At 48.9% G+C, this 22,838-nt stretch overlaps 1 protein-coding gene across 1 annotated transcript; it reads right to left on the bottom strand.

Moving 5' to 3' along the window:
* Positions 1-1,326: 1,326 nt before the first annotated feature.
* TGM7 (transglutaminase 7) lies at positions 1,327-22,516 on the bottom strand. The gene is made up of 13 exons (XM_065547580.2): positions 22,378-22,516; positions 17,092-17,274; positions 16,046-16,291; positions 15,274-15,392; positions 13,170-13,298; positions 12,909-13,086; positions 10,409-10,547; positions 8,141-8,244; positions 7,478-7,720; positions 4,641-4,967; positions 4,137-4,297; positions 1,912-2,045; positions 1,327-1,665 (listed from the first exon to the last, which is right to left on the bottom strand). The coding sequence occupies exons 1-13, from the start codon at positions 22,514-22,516 to the stop codon at positions 1,506-1,508; spliced, it is 2,262 nt and encodes a 753-aa protein (XP_065403652.1). The 3' UTR covers positions 1,327-1,505.
* Between the last annotated feature and the right edge of the window lie 322 nt (positions 22,517-22,838).

The raw sequence follows: 22,838 nt of genomic DNA on the forward strand, positions 1-22,838 counted from the left end.
GCACTCCAGCCCGGGTGACAGAGCGAGACTCCGTCTCAAAAAAAAAAAAAAAAAACTGTCGAGTGGCGGAGCAGGTGAGGCGTGCACGTGCCTGCGGACCTACAGAAAGACGTTCTCCTTTCCTGTGTTTCTGAATGTTCTAAATTATCTATGACGGAGACGTATCCATTTGTAATGCTGACTTTTCAACAACATAATAAAAGGGGAAAAAGGGAATTTGGATGGTGTGTCCAGCCACCAGAGTCCCAGGCTGAAAGCTAGAATGATCTCTTGAGAAATGTTAGCAAAGATTTTCTCTGGGATGGGGGAGCTATTGGTGATTTTTCTTTAGTTTTTTATTTTTATTTTTTCACTTTCCAAATCATCTAGAATGAGCAGGAATAATATTGGTAACCACAGGAGAAAGAAATACAAAAGAGTGACTCTCTCTGTCCTTAAAATAACAAAAACAAAAGACAAAGGAGGCTGGGTGCGGTGGCTCACGCCTGTAATCCCAGCACTTTGGGAGGCCAAGGTGGGTGGATCACCTGAGGTCAGGAGGTCGAGACCAGCCTGGCCAACATAGGGAAAAACCGTCTCTACTAAAAATACAAAAAAATTAGCCAAGCATGGTGGCGTGTCTGTAATCCCAGCTACTCGGGAGGCTCAGGCAGGAGAATGGCTTGAACCCGGGAGGTGGAGATTGCAATGAGCCAAGATTGCACCATTGCACTCCAGCCTAGGCAACAGGAGGGAAACTGTCTAAAAAAAAAAAAAAAAAAAAAAAAGAGAGAGAGAGAGAGAGCACACACACACACACCACACACACAAAGGAAGAGAGGCTGAGAGTTGGGATGATGGGGAAGAACGCCAGATGAGGGTGAGGGAGCGAGAGGCGAAGGCGGGGACAGGAATAGCAGGTGAGGCTGTTGCTAGACAGCAGCCAGCTATGCAGTGCTTCCCAGTCATCCTGTCTGTCAACGAACGTGTGCGGAAAGGTGGCTGCCTGTGCCTCCCAGGATACTCTAGACTGGGGGCAGAGTAGTCCTGCTGGGCAGCTTCTGGCCAGTCGGCACAGGGTTGCTGTTCTCCAGCACATCCAAGCTGCCCTCCCCAGGCCTCCCTCCATCGTCTGCCTGCAGGCTCACTAAGACAGTGTAAATGGAGAGACCTGGGATCCTTAGTTCCAGAGAGGCTGTTTTAGAGGGGATGGTGGTGGGCTTATTTTGTGGTTGAGGCTCTTAAGGGAGGAGAGAAAGGACAGGAGGGGAAGGGAGGGTTCAGCCACAGAGCTGGCAGCCAGGCCAAGAGGATCAGCCAGGAGCAATAAGTGGCTTGAGAATGCTGGTGATAAATAAAGACGTCTTTATTGTCTCTTCCCCAAGCACACGATGTTTCTAACAGAGCTTCATTCACTCCCAGGCAGGCTGGAGAGAGGACAGAGGTGGAGCCAAGATGACATAGTCAGGAGTAGAAAGGAGTCAGGTGGAGCAGGGGTGCCAGGGAGGGCAGCCGGAGGGCGGGGCTCAGGGAGCTCCAGCCGCAGTGACGAAGATGTCCTTGTAGCCTTTGATCTCCTTGACCTCGTTGCTGCTGATGAGAACCTGGAGCTGGCGGGGTCCAGCTTTGGTCGGGTAGAGGTCCAGTTGAATTTGGAGGGTGTGTCCGGCCACCAGAGTCCCAAGGCTGAAAGTCAGAAAGGGCCTGTGAGAGCCTCAAGGAGTCCCTGCTGGCAGGAGGGGTGATCTGATTCCCCTCTGGGTGGGTGAGAAGCTCCCACTCGCCACCACCACTGAGCTCAGCCTTTCCTGAGGAGGGTGAGGAAGTGGGGGCAGAGAGGCACCACACAGGAGACTGAGGAGGGTCCCGTGATGCCATGGGGCACCCTTTTCTGAGACCAGCCAGGGGGAGGTAGGCAGAAGCATCACTTACTCCTTTGTTATCTGCCCATTGACGAGGCCGCTTCCCTCCAGCACCATCGTGCAGCTGCTCAGAGCCACCATCAAGGTGTTGGTGAGGGTGACGTGGACTCTCAGTGCCTTGCCCACCTCAGCCCTCTCAGACACCTGTGTGGAGAGAGGTCAGTGATCCCACGGGCAACTGGCCTCGCTTCTGCACTCTGGTTCAGTTATCCCCACCCCCAGGTCCCTGGCCACCACCACGAACTGCGGCTTAGAGCTAACGTGCTACAGTGGGGAGGGAGGAATGTGAGCTGAGAGTACTTGAGATTAACACATATACAGGCCTGTCTTAGGTCACAATACTCCAAGGAGCCACCACCCATCAGCAATTGCCACCAAGCTGAAACCCGTTTCCCTCCCCACCATCTAGTTCAAGATGTCCACAAGATTTCAATGGGAGTGCCAGCTCCAGTGAAGCTACCAGGAAGGCTGTGTTAAAAAGGATCCTGAGGACAAAGGATCCCAATTGATTCCTATCTAACACAGGTGGGGGATAAGGAAGCGGTGTCATGTGTGCCACCCAAGTGCCATCAGTGATGTCATCCTGCCCTTACGCTTATCACCGAGGAAACCATGAGGCCAAGGCCCCATGATGTGTTAATGGCAGAGCCAGGACCTGACGCGGGTGTCCCAGCCCAGGATCTTTCCCCATACTGCTGTGTCTTCACAAACATCAGCAGGGCATGCACTCGAGTTCTTCCAGGTGTGCTCAGTGCTGTGTCATGGGGCAGCACAGCCGTGGCCTGTGAGTGGGAGGCAGGCATCCTTCCTACTCATTTCTGGAGCCCCTGTTCCTAGAACAGTGCCAGCCAGATGATGGACATCAGTAAGCACGTGGTGAACTGAAATGAGCTCTGACCACCCAGATCATACTAGGGGCTTGTTCTGGCTGGGCCAGAGACTCAGGGAAAAGGAAGAACACACCTGACTTACCTGGGATCCAAACAAAAATACCAAGTCCCTTGTACCCTCATGAGGGTGTCAAAGTAGAACAGGTTAAAATAACTGGAATCATCTGCGCGTCCCTTACCGATGGGGACCAATTAGCAACCTACCTGGCATTTGCCATGTTTGCCTCAGGTACACGGCAGGGCCCTGGCCGCAGCCCCCGGCTTTTGTCTGCACTTGCAATTCTGCCCGCGGTTTGCCCCAGCACAGAGGCTGCCTGGCGTCAGCCGGCCTGACAGCCTGACAGCGTGCCTGGATGAAAACCTTGGGGTAGGCCAGCGGATATATGGTCTGGAGCTGCCCAGTTCTCATTTGGGGTGGGGAGGGGCGTGCCGTTGGAGAAGCCTCCAGGTACAGAGCCAGGTTTAGACTAGGCAGTGGGCAAGTCTTTTCGAGTGGGAGGGGCAGGTGGGGAAACGAGGCTTCAGGGAAGGAACACCCTGGTAGAGGAGATGGGAACGCACCCGCTTCTTCCATTCACCCTTCCTTCGCCCGAAACTCCTTCTTTGTGCAGTGGCCTCATTGGCCCCTCAGGCATCCGAAGTTCACTTTTCATTTGTTTCCCTCTTTGTCACCTCAATCTTGTCAATACTCACCTTTTGTTTTTTGTTTTGTTTTGTTTGAGACAAGGTCTAACTCTGCTGTCCAGGCTGGAGTGCAGTGGCATGATCTCAGCTCACTGCAGGCTTGATTTCCCCGGACTCCCACCTCAGCCTCCCGAGTATCTGGGACTAGAGGCATGCACCACCACACCAGCTAACTTCTGAAAAACTTTTAAGTAGCGACAAGGTCTGGCTATGTTTCCCAGATTGGTCTTGAACTCCTGGGCTCAAGCGATCCTCCCGCCTTGGCCTCCCAAAGCACTGGGATTACAGGCGTGAGCCACCATGCTTAGCCGGTGGTCATCATTTGAATTTGACTTTGTGGAGTCTCTAAATCTGTCTTCTCTACTTCATCTCCTAGTCACTGCCTTTCCTGTCTCTTTGCCTTTGCAAAATGATTTCCTTACTTAAAATGCCTTCACAGCCATCTCATTTCTCTATACAGTTTCCTATGCATCCTCTGAAAAACAGTACCTCCTTTGAGAAGCCTTCACGCCCTTCCGCCCCCTCACTGGTCAGAGCACAAGACCACACCACACTGTGCTGGAGCCATCGGTGTGGGATGAGGTGGGAACAGTGTCTTGTTGGCTGCTGCACCCCGGCCCCTGGATTGGGTGAGTCAGAGGGCCTCAGAGCCCCCACCTACCTCGATAGACAAGTGGGGAGGCTCCAGAGAGATATCTTTTAGGACCAGCATGGACCTCCCTGTCTCTTCAACCTCGGCGATGCCAGACACACGGATGAGCTTTTCGTCCGTTAGCTTGCCTCTGTAATTGCTGTAGGGCAGGAGGAGTGGCCGCTGTGTCTCTAAGGACATACAAAAGACACCTTGAGTCCAGGACATGGACCAGAAAGAGGGGGGACATGTAGATGTGAGAGAGGAAAAATTAGAATTTTTCACGTGAGAGGTAAAACTGTGTGTGTGAGAGACAGACAGTGTCCCACCACGCACACACTGCCCCCAGGGCTCACTGCTGCGTCTTGCCTGGTGGGGTGGCATCAGAGGTGCAGCAGCGGCAGCTTCACTGCCCGGAAGGTGTGTGTGTCGGAGGAAGGGGTCTCTGTGATCTGGCTGGGCCCGCCCCACTGTGTTCACGGCCCCACAGCTCCCCTCCCCGGAGGTGCCGTCTTACGCCTGCCTCACACTCACCCTTCCCAAAGTCCAGGTTCACCCGCACCGTGTGCCTCCAGAGGGGCTTCCGGGGGCCACCCCCATGCAGCAGGGCCTGTGCACAGAAGCGCACCAGCAGTCCGATGGGCCCCTGAGGGTGGGTGCTGTCTGGCACCCTCCGGATACGCAGCAGCAGCTGCAGGTCCTGGCCCCACTCCGGTGTCCTGGCCAGGTGAAGCTGCAGCTGCGCTGGCTCATCCCTAAGACCCCCGGACTCCAGGAGATCCAGGAAGGGCGAAGAAGCTCTTTGGGGGCCCAGCATTTTCCGAGAAGCCTTCATGAAGACAGCTCTCTCCTCAGGGGATCCTGCAGAAGGGAGAGGCGGGGGAGACATGCATGGGGAGGGGTGGAGAGGACCGGTGACTTTCCCGGGGCACCAAGGCACAGGAATAGCAGCACAGGGAGGGTGCGGCTCAGGTGCCACTTGCTGGGTTCAAATCCTTGCTCTGTCACAGTGCTTTAATCTCTCAGTGTTCTCTTCTGTCGTCTGTAACCGGGGGATGATATCTGCTTTCCTTATAAGGGATCCCAAAAACGTCAGGCTAAGTGAGTTGCTAGGTGCAAGCACTCAGCACTGTTCTCTGCCATCACTACGACCACCAAGCAGCACTATCATCACCGTCATGAAGCCAGAGGCTTCTCTCCCCAACCAGCATCTCTCCAGCTAAAATATATGCTCAAAACTTATTAAAAAAAAAAAAAAGAGGTTCGCTCAGGCACGGTGGCTCATGCCTGTAATCCCAGCAATTTGGGACGCCGAGGTGGGTGGATCACCTGAGGTCAGGAGTTTGAGACCAGCCTGACCAACATGGTGAAACTCGTCTCTACTAAAAATACAAAAATTAGCTGGTCATGGTGATGGGTGCCTGTAATCCCAGCTATTCAGGAGGGTGAGGCAGGAGAATCACTTGAACCCAGGAGGCAGAAGTTGTGGTGAGCCGAGATTTGCCATTGCACTCCAGCCTGGGCAACAAACGCGAAACTCCATCTTAAAAAGAAAAAAAAAAAAGAGCTTCATCTCTTGCCCATGGGGGCTACTCAACATGGAGGCTTAATGTGTCTGACTGCCGCTGCTACCGCTTGAAACCATCATTACCACAGTTACAACTGTTACTACTGGAGATCGTCATTACCACAGTTACAGCTGTTACTACTTGAGACCGTCATTACCACAGTTACAGCTGTTACTACTTGAGACCGTCATTACCACAGTTACAGCTGTTACTACTTGAGACCGTCATTACCACAGTTACAGCTGTTACTACTTGAGACCGTCATTACCACAGTTACAGCTGTTACTACTTGAGACCGTCATTACCACAGTTACAGCTGTTACTACTGGAGACCGTCATTACCACAGTTACAGCTGTTACTACTGGAGACCATCATTACCACAGTTACAGCTGTTACTACTTGAGACCGTCATTACCACAGTTACAGCTGTTACTACTTGAGACCATCATTACCACAGTTACAGCTGTTACTACTTGAGACCATCATTACCACAGTTACAACTGTTACTACTTGAAACCATCATTACCACAGTTACAACTGTTACTACTTGAGACCGTCATTACCACAGTTACAACTGTTACTACTTGAGACCGTCATTACCACAGTTACAGCTGTTACTACTGGAGACCATCATTACCACAGTTACAGCTGTTACTACTGGAGACCATCATTACCACAGTTACAGCTGTTACTACTGGAGACCATCATTACAAGACTGAAGGAAGGGATGAACGTAGAAATGGTAAAAAACAAAAGAAACTGTGTTAAAGAAAGGCTAGCCTGGGGAAGAAGAAAAGGAGAGAAGAAAAGAAGAAAAGAGTTCCCTGCTTCTAGTGAGCAAAGGCAGCCGCTGAGCGTCTACCGCCCTTCATATTTATTTGGATAGCAAGAGCAAGGAGGAGGAGGTAACGATTGGTCAGCTGCTTAATTGATCACAGGTTCAGATTGTTACTGACAGGCTTCAATTATGCGTAATCATAAGAAACATTTGTGTGGCCTCCAACAGCTTAACCCACACTTACTCCCATCTGTGGACTTCTCTGGCGCAGTTACTACGTCCCAGAGGCACGGTTCCCAGTGCTTTCTGTGGACACTCATTTAACCCTCTCAACAGCCGTCCAGGGGACTGTTATCCCGTTTTACAGATGAGGAAATGGAGGCACAGGGGTGGTAAACTGTGTCCAGTCTTACACAGGGCACGGGAGAGCCCTGTTCAGTACTCAGGCAGCCTGACTCCACACACGCGCCCTCCGTGAGGGTGTCCGCCCCATCCACAGGCCCAGGGGCCCATCCCCCCAACTCCACTGATCTCCTTGTTACAACCCCTCCTGCCATGGACGTAGGGAGACAGTGGCACCACTCTGGGTGTAGTTAAAATACAGGACATCCAACTACATTTGAATTCCAGATAAACAACAAATGATTTTTAGTACAGTACGTTCCATGCATTATTTGGAACATACTTATACATTAAAAATCATACCCAGTTTGAATCTCAGATAAACAGTGAATACTTTTTAGAATAAGTATGTCCCAAATGCTGTATGTCCCATACTTACACAAATAAAATATTTGTTTACTTGGATCTATCTGGAATTCATATTTAACTGGGCATCCTATATTTTTATTTGCTGGTAACCCTACTTAGGGTCACATGCCTGGGATCCAGGAAGGACCCCTAGGAGTTTGCCATGAGGATAAAGGTGATTAGATGCTGACGGTTTCAACGTGGAGCCACCCCAGCTAGAGAGCATCACAAAGAAGCTTAAACCAGCCCTCTCCCCATTTACCCAGCCCGGCACCTTCTGGGTACTTGTAGGAGCTGGTGATGCTCTGGTGCTGGTCTGACCCCACCATCTTGGTGCTGATCTCCTTCCCGATGGAACTGGTGTTGTGGGCCAGGATTTCCTGGGCCTGGCCATCCCTGAGGAGCCAAATGACTTCATCGGCGTTCACCTCGGCATACACGAAAGGGGTGTCATAGGCCAGGTGGACATCCCCTTCCCTGATGGCCTTCACAGAGGCAGGGCCACAGCAGAACAGCCCTGTGGAGGCAACAGGCTACTGACGTGGGGGCCAGGGGCAGCTGGCTGTGGCTGTGGGAGGTGGAGATGGGACAGGCAGTGGTACCGCTGACTCTCACCCATGGGATATCTTCCAGTTTACCAAGCACTTTTGTTCCCATTAATTCATCTGACCCTCACAGCCACCCTGTGAAGTGGCAATGCTCATCATCAGCTTTTCCACGTTACAGGTAAGGACACAGATGAGGCCCAGTGACCCATCCAGGTGACCCCGCTGTCAACGGTAGAGTTAGATTCCTGATCTGAAGCTGTGTCAGCTGGGACCTCGGGAAGAGGGTGCCGTGGAAAACGCTGCTCCTCCCTGGTCTCCTGCTCCCACAGCCAGTCACCCTAATCTGCCTCCCCACAGAGCCAGAGCCTGTTGCAGTGGTCCTCACTCACCACTGCTGGTCTGCTGGGGAGTGGGGTCCAGAACCTGCCACCCGTTGTATCCTGGTGGGAGATCTTTCCGGATCATCCAGCACTCATTCCAGACATGGAAGTTCCTGCAGGAGGGAGTAAGGAGAAAAGGACTCACGTTAGCTGAGGTTTTGCCAGATACCAGGCACTATACGGAGTGATTTATATCATTGTTTCTTTTTCTTACTTTTTGTTAGGAAGTAATTTCATACTAAAAGTCACAAGAATAGTACAGGCCGGGCGCGGTGGCTCACGCCTGTAATCCCAGCACTTTGGGAGGCCGAGGAGGGTGGATCACGAGGTCAGGAGATCGAGACCATCCTGGCTAACATGGTGAAACCCCATCTCTACTAAAAATACAAAAAATTAGCCGGGCGTGGTGGTGGGCACCTGTAGTACCAGCTACTCAGGAGGCTGAGACAGAAGAATGGCGTGAACCCAGGAGGCGGAGCTTGCAGTGAGCTGAGATCACGCCACTGCACTCCAGCCTGGGTGACAGCGCGAGACTCTGTCTCAAAAAAACAAAAACAAAAAGAATAGTACAAAGAACGCCCATCTACCCAAGTCATCTGTTGTTAACATTTTGCCCCATTTGCTTTCTTTCAGTGTGGACATGAATAGATATCTACACATATACACTTCAGTGTGTATTTCCTAAGAATAGGGATCGTATAGTTTATCAACCCTAGCACATTGGGTATTGATATGATGCCTTTATCTAATTTACTGTCTATATTTTAATGTTGTCAGTTGCTCTAACGATGTTGTTTAGAGCCTTCTTCTCCCACGCGGTACGCAGTGCCATCTGTGGTCACACACTGCATTCAGCTACGCAGCGTGTTGTCTGCTTCGACCTTGGAACAGTTCCTCCACCTTTCTTTCTTTTGTTACATTGGGATTTGAAAAGAGTCTCTCTCTCTCTCTCTCTCGTAAATTTAAGGTGTACAAATGTAGTTTTGTTTCATGGAGATATCGCCTAGTGGTGAAGTCTGGGCTTTTAATGAAAACAGTCTTTATGTTATTTATCTATTTTTTAAAACCAGAGTAGCGCCCATTTTGGGCTTGCCTGATGTTTTCTCATTATTAGACTCAAGATACGCATTCAAAGACAGAACTGTACCTAAGTTACATATCCTCAGATACACCACTGCTTCCTGAATCAGAGCCGATTCAGACCTCTAGGAGTCTATCTGTGGATTCCAGGCTGAAAAGCCCTCCTTACCAGCATTGATCTCATCTCACCCTAGCAACCCTGTGAAGTAGACGTTATCTTCATTTTACAGACAAGAAAATCGAAGCTCAGAGAGGGAGGGGGCTCCTAGGACAGCAGGTAGTTCTCACACAACTCAGAGTCCTACCTGGAGGCCAGCTGCGGTGGCTCAGGCCTGTAACCCCAGCACTTTGGGAGGCCAAGGCGAGTGGATCACCTGAGGTCAAGAGTTCGAGGCCAACATGGCGAAACCCCATCTCTACTAAAAATACAAAAATTAGCCGGGCATCGTGGTACATGTCTGTAGTCCCATCTACTCCTGCCTCCTGAGGCAGGAGAATCACTTGAACCCAGGAGGTGGAGGTTACAGTGAGCTGAGGTCGCACCATTGCACTCCAGCCTGGGCAACAGAGTGAGACTCCATCTCAAAAAAAAAAAAAAAAAAATAGAGTCTTATCTGGAAACTGGCTAGAAAAGGAAAAACAGGAAACCAGTTTTGAGGGTAGAGCTGAGAAGAACAAAGGAACCAGGAAAAGAAACCAGAGAGACACAAGTAAAGGGACAGAGATACACACACACACACACACACACACACACACGCACACATGTACGCAGACAGGGAGTGGGGTGGGGAGAGGAAGAAGTCAAGAGAGACAAGAAGAGGTCTACAGAAGCAGTCAGTCCAAGTTCTGTCTGACTTCTGGGAAAACAGAATGGTACAAACAGAGACTCAGAGAAGGAAGAAGAAGATGAATAAAGACTTTTGAGGTCAGTGTTCAGAAGATGCCCAGCTAGTCATGTGGTTGAGGCCTCAGAATGTTATCCCATTGTTTTCTATCTCCGAAATGAGTTAAATGTGATGACCTAATTAGCCAGAACAGCCTCCTGGGTTGGGGAATTCTTCTCTTCTTCTCTGAGCATTAGCAGCAATGTTCAGGGCAATCTTGCAACATTGCCTCAAGAGCCAGGGAGAACCAGGTCAAAGTTTTCCTGCCCTCCCTGGGACAGAGCAGAGAGCGGTTCAAGACAGTGCCTCTCACCATATTTTGTCTCGTTTCTGAGTTGACAGCATCTCTGCATTTCGGTCATAGTACGTATCGATGGTCAAATTCCTATCCACGTTGTGCGCGGAACGGAAATTGGAAACAACACGGGTTGGAACACCTAAGCATCTCATTACTAAAGAGAAAAATAAAGTATAGAGAATCGCTCAGTTCATTTCAGGCAAAATTATTGGTTTTCCATGCATAATTTGTAACTTTCAAGCTGGAGGAGAGAAAGCCAAGACACTTAGGGAACCACACCAGTAACTCCTTTATTCCCAGAGCCCCACACCCAGTCCCTGAGCCCTGCTGCCCCATCGGTGGTCAACATCCCACAAGGAGAAAGGAATCATTTGAGGATCACTTAAAACAACAGTTAACAATAATCCAATTTATCATTCAGGAGTCTTTCCACTCAGCAACTTTCCAAGTTAAAAACAGAGGGCCAGGTGCGGTGGCTCACACCTGTCATCTCAGCACTTTGGGAGGCAGAGGCGGATCACGAGGTCAGGGGTTTGAGACCAGCCTGGCCAGCCTGGCCAACATGGTGAAAACCCATCTCTACTAAAAATAAAAAAAATTAGCTGGGTGTGGTGGCACGTGCCTGTAGTCCCGGCTACTCAGGAGGCTGAAAATTTAGTTCTGACAATTTTTTTTAACTTTTATTTTAGGTTTGAGGGTACACGTGAAGGTTTGTTACATAGGTAAACACGTCTCAAGGGATTGTTGTCCAGATTATTTTATCGCCCTCCTCCCACCCTAGTTCTGAAATTTGGGATCTGGAATTCTACTTAAAGACAAGAGGTAGGGGGAGGTATGAAAGAAATTAGAGAATGGATAGAGGGACAAGATAGACTTCTAGAGACCATGGAAACCGTCAGCAGAGACAAACGGAAACCACAGAATCAGAAACCGTCTTTAATAAGGTAGCAGCTCCCTCTTGTGGCTTCTCGTGATACTGCTACAAAGGCTTTTAAAAGCTGAGTTATGATTTTGCAAATCTAGTCACACAGTGTAGACATTACCCCCAAAACACACACACACACACACAAACACACACACACACACACACACACACACACACACCCCTGCCTTCCCAGAGCCAGATGAAGTCAAGCCAAGAGCCAGCAAGAGCCAGGTGTGACCTTGAAGGGACGTGGGTCCTGATATCTGCCAGCACGGCGAGGAGTTCAGAGAGGCAGGCAGTGCCTACTGAGGCTGCCAGGAGGATTACACAGCTTCGAAAAGTAAAAGGACTAATGAGAGCGACCAATCCTTTTGTTTTGGTTCACTGAAGAGCCCCCAAGAGGGCCGCCTGTCTACCGTCACCTGCCCACTCACAGCACAGCTCCTGGCTTGTCACAGATCCTTAGCAGGTGTGGGAGCTACACCCGGGCTGGAAGCAGCCAGAGGAAGCTGGGCAGGGGCAGCTCCCCCAGTGTGCAGTGGCCCCATAACTCAAGGGCCTGGGAGTGGGGAGAGGCTTGGAAATGGAGCACGGTGGTGGGCCTTGTCCTTCTCCTGCTCATCCCAGGCCTCCTCCACAACACCTACCTAGCCACAGCCTGGTGACGTCCCAGCCCACGGAACAACCGAGAATACTGAGTGCCAGAGTAGCCCTAGCCTCATTTCACACCTGAGCAAAGTGAGGTCACCGGATTTCACACCTCAGCAAAGTGAGGTCACTGGATTCAAACACTCAGATTTAAACCTCCTCTGTGTCTGCAGCACCTGCATATAACTGCCAGCCTCTGCTACCCCTCTCCAAAAAGCTTGTGCCCTTGTCTTTGGCTCCTGTCTCTGTCCTCCCCATTCTCTGCTTCTCCTTTCTCCAACTCAGAGTCACCCTGTTAGTTCAGCAAACGTTTATCAAGCTCCATCATGTAGCAGGACAGGCCTGTGTAAGGTATTCTGGCCTTGCAAGGGTGAGACAAGTACTCTCCATCTTTCTCTCATCTTCGCAGATGATCTGCTCAACGACTTTGCACTGAATTGTAAATAACTGATACTGCAGAAAACACTGATGTTCTTTAAGGGTAGTCAGCAAAGCGGTAAGTCTACAATGATAACTGCTCAAGGATCTCTCAGTGAAGCATTTGGGAGCTGCTAGCTCTGCCTATGGGTGAGGTCAGCTACCTCACACCATCTACTTCCACTTGCCCCTCCGTGCCAGGCTCATCTCGAGCTGAGATGCCTGAGCTGGTGGCAGAAAGAAGCCATTGGGTTTCTGTTTCGGGACCACAAGCTGTCTATCCAGACGACAGTTATAATAGTCTGACCCATCAAGGATACTGTGACGTGATTGCCACAGGTCAACCCCCCTCTCACATAAATGCACAGGATCCCTTGGGACTGTATGGTGTGCTGGCTCAGGGCCTGGGTGCCCACCACCCCCAGCTGTGGGGCCATGGGCAAGCTACGGAACCTTTATGAGTCACAGTTAACTTCTCTGAAAATGAAGTTAATCACACCCCTAAGTGACTGATCTTTCGCTCACCGGTGCACATAACAGATGCGAAGACCCAGCACTGTCCGTACTTCACAGGCTGCCCGCCCCTGGCTGACCACTGCCGTAGGATGGCCACACTGCCGTTCCACTCCAGAGGACTGACCCCTTCGGAGTAGTCCTCGCTCCAGTTCCCCTGCAGCACGCCGTTGTCATCGTTGCTGTTGATCTGCAGAGGACAGATGGGTAAATTTCCACAGCTCCTGGGGAAGCTCAGACTGTCCTCAGATGGCGGGAAGCATCCATCCTTACCATGGCACTCATCACCCTGCACACGTACACCACGTCGTTCCGCTGGGAACAGTCTTTGGCCGGGTTCTTTAAGTAATGCAGGCTCTTGTTCAGGATCTCAAAGCAGATGTCTATGATGTCCTCTTCAAACTTCCCAGTGATTTTAAGGGAGAAAAAAGAGGAGCAAATGTCTAGACTTCTGAAACTTTAAGTCACTAACAGACTTTTGGGGATGGCAGGTGTATGGGGATGTGGGGACGGGGGAGGGCGCTAAATATAAGACAAGGTCCTACCTTTGAATAACTTATAAATCAAATTGGGAATGTATGAGGTTTGAAATTCTGAAAAACTAAACTGTGTGGCTCTGATGAAAAACGGAAACAGAATTCAGAGAGTGAGAGATCCCCGTTGGCTGAATAGATGAGAGAAGGCTTTGGTGCCAATGGGCTTTGACAGATTGGGTGGACAGGAAGAGGAGAGTGGGCACATTTACCTGAGGTCTTTGAGCATGGTGGGTACCAAGGATTTACACAGACTCCTGTCTGGAGGACTTGAAGGAGCAGGGAAGGGATCAGAGCAGAAAAAGTCTAGAGATCAATGTAGGGCCAGGCATGGCAGTCTTGAAATCAGGTAGAGGAGCTCAGAGCAGACATTGCGGCCCTGGAGGAGCCAGAGTGGGCTCATGGTAGACGCGCACAATGTTTGCCACAACCCTTTGGCTGCCAAATGCACAGGTATTTGTCTCAGTTTCAAAGAGGGTCACAGGTCGCCACGGTTGGAGAATGGGAAAAACGTGCTCTCCCTCAGCAAGGCTTCCCCCACCTCTTCCCTTTTGGAGTTTGTGGGCAGGACTGAGGTGGCAGTGGGAGGGAGAGAGAAACCACGCCTGCAGGGGTTGAGAGTGGAGACGTTGCCCAGAGCCAAGGTCCACCTCTGTACACTGACTGGATATTGGATGTTATTAAAGAATTACTGTCCTTTTTTTTTTTTTTTCAGTTACAATCATGTATTCTGATTAAGTTTTGCAGAAAGCTTTTACACGACTATATTCTGAAGTATTATTGGATTAAATATGCTGAAGTGTTACTGGATTAAGTGATATGGTATCTGTAATTTGCTTTAAAAAAAAGAAAAAATTGGCCGGGAGCTGTGGCTGTAATCCCAGTACTTTGGGAGGCTGAGGCGGGTGGATCACCCGAGGTCAGAAGGTCGAGACCAGCCTGGCCAACATGGTGAACCCCGTCCCTACTAAAAATGCAAAAATTAGCTGGGCATTATGGCTCACACCTGTAGTCCTAGCTACTCAGGAGGCTGAGGCGGGAGAATCGCTTGAACCCAGATAGTGGAGGTTGTAGTGAGCCAAGATCATGCCACTGCACTCCAGCCTGGGCAACAGAGCGAGACTCCACCTCAAAAAAAAAAAAAAATCTAGTGGTAGAGTGGGGAGCGAGGGTGGAGGCAGAGGAGTACAGACCAAAGAAGGACAAGCTTTTTCTGTAAAAAAACAAATAGTAAATATTTTAGCCTTTGCAGGCCATAAGGTCTCTGTTTTAATAACTCAGATCTGCCAATGCAGCATGCAAGCAGCCACAGACTACATCTAAATGAATAAACATGGCTATGTTGCAATAAAATGCTATTTGTGAACACTGAAATTTGAACTTCATATAATGTTCACATCACAAAAGATTATTCTTTTAAAATTCCTTTTCAACAATTAAAAAATATGAAAACTATTCTCAGCTCGTGGGTTAAACAGGCAGTAGGCCACATTTGGTCTATGGGCTGTAGTTTACAAACCCCCAGTGTTGATCAAACAGACTCATGATACATCGATCACTACTGAAGCCGAGAGGTGGGTGCAGGCAGATTCATTGTAGTAGCCTGTCTACTTTGATTATGTTTCAAGGTTTTCATAATAAAATGTTAAAAGCTAAAAAGGAAAGACATCCACCCCTTCCTTGCCCCTCTCACTGGATGTGAAGTTGGCCCAGCCCCTCACACCCTCACCTGTATTAGTGGCCCTCCATGAGGGCGGTGTAATGTAACAGCCTTACATAATAGGGCTGTGTAAGGACCAGCCTTAAGGAGCCCACCCCAGGCCCACATTGGGTGACAGTGTTACCTGCCCATAGTTCCAGGGCCAGGAGGTGATGAATCTTTCATGACCCTTGTAAACAAAGCCATAATCCTGCATGACATACTCCTGCAGCAGTATTTCACTTGGCAGGTAGACGTCGTCCTCTGGGCAGTTAAGAGTAGTGGAGGGGGCAAAACCCCAAACCCCAAACCGAAAAACAGAATAATAAAATTTAAAAACAGTAATGACAACGTGTTTCTGGAAAACAGGAGGAGCAGTTGATGGGTTGATAGCAACAGAAATTAAGACTGGACCCCCTTAAAGGTCTACTATATGCTTTTCTAGAAGCCAGAAATACAATGTGTACTTTAAAAAACAACGATCTTTTCTTGATTGTAAAAGTGACGGATTGTAGGGTTGGTTTCTTGTAGAGATTCAGAAAATCCAGACGGATGGAAAGAAGACAATGGAAACTGCTCATTCCCACTACTCAGAGACACCCACCATTATGTTCCCACTACTCAGAGACACCCGCCATTATGTTTTGGTGTGCTCTAGCCACTCTCTCTTTCTGTGCCTGCATACTTAATACAATTAGGACCGTATTAGGAAATGTTCCAGTGTTTTCACTTAACATCACACCATGAATACTTTCCTCATGCCATTAGAAATTCTTTGTAAGGATGATTTTTGTGAGAGCACATGGTACTACATTGCATAGCTATGTGGCGATTTATTTTCTGGGCTTTTTCCAAAGAACCTCGCGGGGCCTTCCCAATGGATCAGGTTAGCATTACAAGCTGTGAGCACATCCTACCTGGACTCCAAGGGTTAAAAAGTAGGATGAAAGTTCCCAGCGGGTAAGTCACACTGTGACCTTGGCCCTGAGAGATCTCTATCTTCAGAATGTAATGGCCAATAACTGCATTGGCTGGTGTGAAAAGGGAAACGTGGAGAGAGTTGGAGTCAATGGTGAAATCGGAAGCGCTCCAGACATTCCCGGGCCGGACCCGGGTGAGGAAGAATGTGGCTCGGGTCCCCAGCAGCTCTGAGGGCTTGGGTCCTGTGTGGGAGAGAATGACCCCAAAGTGAGGCTCCAAAAACCTGTGTGGTATGTGATTCCGGGGGGGTTGGAAGGACCCTCACCTTCTCCTACCACTTGCTAATGCTTTTGGCTTTTACTGCCCCTGAGTGTCCTCAGGCAAACCATTTAAGATCCCCAGGCCTCCGTTTTTTGTTTTGTTTTGTTTTGTTTTGTTTTTTGAGACGGAGTCTTGCTCTGTCGCCCAGGCTGCAGTGCAGTGGCGCTATCTCAGCTCGCTGCAAGCTCCACCTCCCGGGTTCACGCCATTCTCCTGCCTCAGCCTCCCGAGTAGCTGGGACTACAGGCGCCCGCCACCTCGCCCGGCTAGTTTTTTGTATTTTTAGTAGAGACGGGGTTTCACCGTGTTAGCCAGGATGGTCTCGATCTCCTGACCTCGTGATCCGCCCGTCTCGGCCTCCCAAAGTGCTGGGATTACAGGCTTGAGCCACCGCGCCCGGCCAGGCCTCCGTTTTAAAAATAATAGTACCACCTGAAAGTCTTGTCCTGGGGATTACATGAGCTGATGTGTGTAAAGTTTTAGCACAATGCTTGTTGTGTATCTACAGGTTGGTTGTGCACTGCCACAACCTCAGTTTGCGGAGTTGACTAAATCTCTTCTCAACGGCACTAACAGGATCCTGAGCGTGAGGGGCCTGGGGCTCCCAGGACAAGAGAGTGGCGGGCGGCTCAGGTGGGAAAGGCAGGGGCCCTGCAGGCAGACTCTGTTAATGCCCTCATTTTGAGGGAACCTGCGGGGCCCTGGGGCAGGGCAAACTCACCAGTCTCAGCCACAAAGGTGATGTGGTCGCTCTGGGACTGGAAGGGTCGGCTGAAGCTCAGCCGGAGGTAGAAGAGCTGGCCGCGGCGCACAGTGAGCCGCTTGACGCCCATCTCCTGCGTGTGGTGCTCCCGGTTGTTCCTGGAGCTCTGCAGGTCGACAGACTCAAGCTGCAAGGTTGCCACTAGGGGAGAGGAGGGGACAGGTCACGCCCACCTGCAACCGCCTGGGCTCAGGCGTCCCTTGTGGCTTCTCAGTCATTTCTGGGAGGTGCGGGGAGTGCGGGGGTGGGGGTTGGGTGGGGCGGGGCGGGGGGAAGTGTTGATCCTGGTGAGTTCCACGTCTGGACCTGGAGCCACAATGATCAAGGATTGGGGTCCCCAAACAGAAACCATTCCAGATAACCGAAACTTAACCCCTGAAGTGCTGCTGCATGCTCTTAACTATTTGTTAACAATCTTTCTAAAAGTCCCTCTATTATCCTACTGATACAAGAATAAACATACTAGGATTTTGTATGAACTAAGTCAGTGAGCTGACTGGAGGCTGGGACTTCAGTTGTAGGGCAAGTCCCTGCTTTGGGATTCTGGAGACTCTCTGGGTCATTTGTAACTTACGTCTGACTTCTCAGCCATTTTTAGGTCTATGAGGAGGGCACTGCCTGCTTCCTGTGTGTGCGCACCTGGTATATGGTTGTGAAACTCTCATTGCATAGTGGGCAGTGGGCAGGCTCTGGACTGACACAGCTTCAGGTCTATCACCTGGGCTGTGAGACCTCAAGCAAGTCACTTAATGTCCCTAGACATCAGTGTCCTCATCTGAAAAATGGAGACAACTATATTCCTACCTTATAGGTCATGTGGGCGTCAAGTGAGGATGCCTATGGAAGGACCTTGGCATTGTGCCAGGTACAGCGTGAGCAGTCATTATTAGTTACTCTTACTGGTAGGAATCATGCGTTCTTGGATTGCATTTCTTTTGCGACCTTTGCTGGCAATGTTTAGATTGCATTTACTGTCGACAAAAGTTCATTAGGTCTTTCCTCTAGTAGTACATCAGTTTACCTCAGTGGTTCTCAACAGGGGAAATTCTGTGCCCTGGAGGACATTTGGCAATGTCTGAAGACATTTTTTACTGGGAAAAGAGGCTGCTAAGCAGCATCCTAAAGGAAAAACTCATGTTTGTTCCCAGCCAGTTTTCGTGCATTTTGAACTTCCGCAGAGGTTCTTAATGTTTTTGCATCTTTCCTACCCATCTGGATCCCCCCCCTTTTTTTTTTTTTTTTTTTTTTGAGACAGGGTCTCACTCTGCATCCCAGGCTGGAGTGCAATGGCATGCTTCTGGCTCACTGCAGCCTCAGCCTTCATTCTGGGCTCAAGTGATCCTCCCATCTCAGCTTCCCAAGTAGGTTGGACCACACTTGTGCGCTACCATGCGTCACAATATATTTTTTTTATATTTTGTAGAGACGGCATCTCCCTATGTTGCCCAGGTGGATAGATTCTGATTTTTTGACCCAAATATTTTACTTTTCCATCTCTAGACTGGCTAAACTATCTTCCAGTCTTCATCTAAGTAATCAGTAATAAGATGTTTCTAAGTATTAGAGCCTAAGTTCGAGGCCAGTGGTGTATCATCAGCTCTTTCCTCCATGTTAACACTGAGCCATTAAGAAATACTCTTTGGGGCCAGGCACTGTGGCTCACTGTAATCCCAGCACTTTGGGAGGCCGAGGTGGGTGAATCACTTGAGATCAGGAGTTCGAGACCAGCCTGGCCAACATGGTGAAACCCTGCGTCTACTAAAATACAAAAATTAGCCAGGCCTGGTGGTGAGCGCCTGTAATCCCAGCTTCTTGGGAGGCTGAGACGGGAGAATTGCTTGAGCCCAGGAGGTAGAGGTTGCAGTGAGCCAAGATTGCGCCATTGCACTCCAGCCTGGGTGACAGAGCGAGACTCTGTCTCAAAAAAATAATAATAATAATTTTTGGGCATAGTTATTCAACTGCTTTAACCAAATCTAATCTTTGAATAAAGATGAAGTCAATGTTTTTAAATTTCCTTCACAATCTAAAATCAAATCCAGTTTTCATCTTTTCCATAAATGTGCCAAATGTCTGGCTACAAACAAAATATGCACAATGATCCCTTGATCCGTCTCTTAACAACAATCTTTGTAAGGTAGATTCAACAAAGGTGAATTACTGGATGAATTGGTACAAAGTTGTTAAGCCTTTTGATGTTTTGGGGCACTTAAATAGATATGTTATTGGAACCAGAAAATTCAGAGAAAGATCTAAGACAGATCCCTTTTGGTCATTCAACAGCAGTTTTTAAACTTCAGGTCCAACTCATTTAGTAGTTTGTGAAATCAATTTAGAGAGAGGAGCCGGTAATAAGAAAAATGGAATGGAATAGAAAACATACAATGCGTCACACATAGGAAGAACAAGGACAATTTTATGTGTAGCTGGGTCATGATATAAATCATGGATCATAGTTAAAAGTCAGAAAGCAGCCGGGCGCGGTGGCTCACGCTTGTAATCCCAGCACTTTGGGAGGCAGAGGCAGGCGGACCACGAGGTCAGGAGATCGAGACCATCTTGGCTAACACGGTGAAACCCCGTCTCTACTAAAAATATAAAAAATTAGCCAGGCGAGGTGGCGGCGCCTGTAATCCCAGCTACTCGGGAAGCTGAGGCAGGAGAATGGCGTGAACCCAGGAGGCAGTGGTTGTAGTGAGCCGAGATCGCGCCACTGCACCCCAGCCTGGGCGACAGAGCGAGACTCTGTCACACACACACACACACACACACACACACACACAAAGTCAGAAAGCAGCTGGCCTCAATCTGGTTGGAAACTGGTTGCCTCTTATTTGCTCCTAAGGGGCCTAAAGTTTTCATAGCAGGACCACTGAGCCTTCACAGAAAGCCTCTCCTTCCCATACACAGCTCCCACCCTGAATGATCGTAGATCCAAAAGAGACAGGAACACACAGGAGGAAACAGGACTCAGGGTAGCCTTTTCCTGGCTGCTGTTTGTAGCTCAAAGCATAGTTCCTAGGGACAGCCAACTCAATTTTCCCCTGAGCCAGGTTTATCTTAGTTTGGGAAAGAAAGGAGAGGAGGAGGAAGGAAGATGTCTTCTCCAGAGGCCCAAGGTTGCAGTGGCATGGAGAAAGCTCATTCTCCATTGGACACTCAGGTTTTCTTTTTTGTTGCACTCCACTGAAGTGCTTCTCATGTCAAAGAGACAATGACTTAAGAAAACAAAAGGAAGGCTTTCAAAAGCAGGAAAAGAAAGCCAAGAGGATCAGGAAGAGTCTCAACAAAGCAGGAAATCAAGCAGAAGCAGTTAGTCAGCACCCACAAGGCCTTCTTGACTTGGCCACAATCCCACTGGAGTTAATGACATGTGGAGTAAGAGGAGAGTTAAGCCCCAGCCACAAGACTCCTGGTACTTATTTGACTAATACAAAGACAAGGGTATAAAAGGATCAAAATTTATCCTAATGTATTATCAGCCTTTTAAGAAAAAGGAGACAGGCCGGGCGCAGTGGCTCACAGCTGTAATCCCAGCACTTTGGGAGGCCGAGGCGGGTGGATCACAACGTCAAGAGATCAAGACCAGGCCGGGCGCGGTGGCTCAAGCCTGTAATCCCAGCACTTTGGGAGGCCGAGACGGGCGGATCACGAGGTCAGGAGATCGAGACCATCCTGGCTGACACGGTGAAACCCCGTCTCTACTAAAAAATACAAGAAACTAGCCGGGCGAGGTGGCGGGCGCCTGTAGTCCCAGCTACTCGGGAGGCTGAGGCAGGAGAATGGCGTAAACCCTGGAGGCGGAGCTTGCAGTGAGCCGAGATCTGGCCACTGCACTCCAGCCTGGGCGGCAGAGCGAGACTCCGTCTCAAAAAAAAAAAAAAAAAAAAAAAAAAAAAAGAGATCAAGACCATCCTGGCCAACATGGTGAAACCTCATCTCTACTGAAAATACAAAAATTAGCTGGGCATGGTGGCAGGTGCCTGTAGTCCCAGCTACTTGGGAGGCTGAGGCAGAAAAATTGCTTGAACCTGGGAGGCAGAGGTTGCAGTAAGCCAAGATGGGGCCACTGCACTCCAGCCTGATGACAAAGCAAGATTCCATCATAAATAAATAAATAAATATAAAAGAAAGCCTTAAAACATAAATGCCTTTGACCCATGAACTTCTCGTCTAGGATTTTTTAAATTAAAAAATAATAATTTGTGTAGAAAAATTAAGCATAAAAATGTTCAGTGCAACCCACATATCTTACAGTAGGAGCTGGCTACATACACTTGATTCCTCTCATTTGATGATTCCAACTGGATTCCAACAAAGAGGGCACCAACAGCAGCCAAAAAAAGGAGCAAAGATTAGAGAGAGGTAATTCACAAGACATTAGAAAGGAAGATTTCTTTAAAAGACTAAAAATTAGTATGTACAGATTATGTTTAGGTGGTGAAATGATGGAAATTTTCTTTCCTTTAGGTTTTTTGGCGTTTCCCAAGCTTTTACTTTGAACAGGTATTCCTTTTGTGTTGAGGGGAAAGTGCTACTTTGATTAAAGGCAGGCTTTCGAGCAGGAGTGGCAGGATCAAAGCTGTACTTTAGGATTAATTCAACTGTGGCATTTAGCCCAGACCAAAGGGGAAGAAGACAAGGGTGGGAAGGGCAGCGAGAACCCTATCACAACGATCTAAGCCAAAGGCTCATGAGGACCTAAACACAAGTGTCGGTAAGAGGAAAAGAAGGACCACCGTATGTGTGCAAAGGGCTGGCATCCCTGGGCATATGGCAGGCTAATAAATACTTATTGAAATATTTTGAATTGCAGGGCTTCCTAAGGCCCCAGCTAGGGTGGATGAAGAACGGGGTCAGTTAAAGGAATCAACTGCCAACAAAGTCCCAGGTAGTCAGGTTAGTGGTGAGGCTGGAACGCTCTAGGTGGAGACAACAAAGGACAAATTCTATCCTGTGCAGCTGGCACAGAGCTGGCACCTGCCACAAAGCGCCAGGCGGACTCAGCTCCTTCCGTTCTTCTGTCTCTGTTTCTGCATTTATTCTAGCTTCTTTTCTCTTTCCACTTCGCATTATTATTGTCCATTTTTAGGACTTTTACATATACTTTATTCTTTTTATTTCTTCCCTTCTTACAAAATGTGAAAGAGTATAATCTGTGTGAGAGCATATGAAGAGATTCCTATAGGAGATTACTGCCATGTTCTGTGCCTCTTTTAGTGTGCAAGAATAAAAATGTCTTACTTAAAAGTTCCAGTCCAAACTCCTTAGCCAAGCATTCCAAGCCCTTCACAATGTGGTCCCAACATATCTCTCCAATCTTATCTCCCACTAGCCCATAAATAAACTGCTTCACTTGTACTATGGCCTCCAAATAGACCATACTCACATCTACCTCTGACAGCCCCTGCCCCTTCCCTAATGTCTTTGTGTCTCCATTGTACCCATTCTTCAAACAAAACCCAGCAGCCACTCCTCCACAAAATTCTTCCCAAGCATCTCAGAACATACGGGATGTTCTCACTTGCAACACCAGTTGAATATCTAGTTAATACTAAGTGTTATGGAACTTCAGTCTTTATATGCATCATCTCCTGCTATCCCTGTAAGTACCCAATTTGATATTATCAGCCCCATGTTACAGGTAAGTAGGAAGATGATCGGCAAAGTTAATTAACTTGCCCAGTGTCACCTACTTAATTAAG

The sequence above is a fragment of the Macaca fascicularis genome, chromosome 7 (assembly GCF_037993035.2).
Source record: "Macaca fascicularis isolate 582-1 chromosome 7, T2T-MFA8v1.1".
In the NCBI taxonomy this organism is placed as follows: domain Eukaryota; kingdom Metazoa; phylum Chordata; class Mammalia; order Primates; family Cercopithecidae; genus Macaca; species Macaca fascicularis.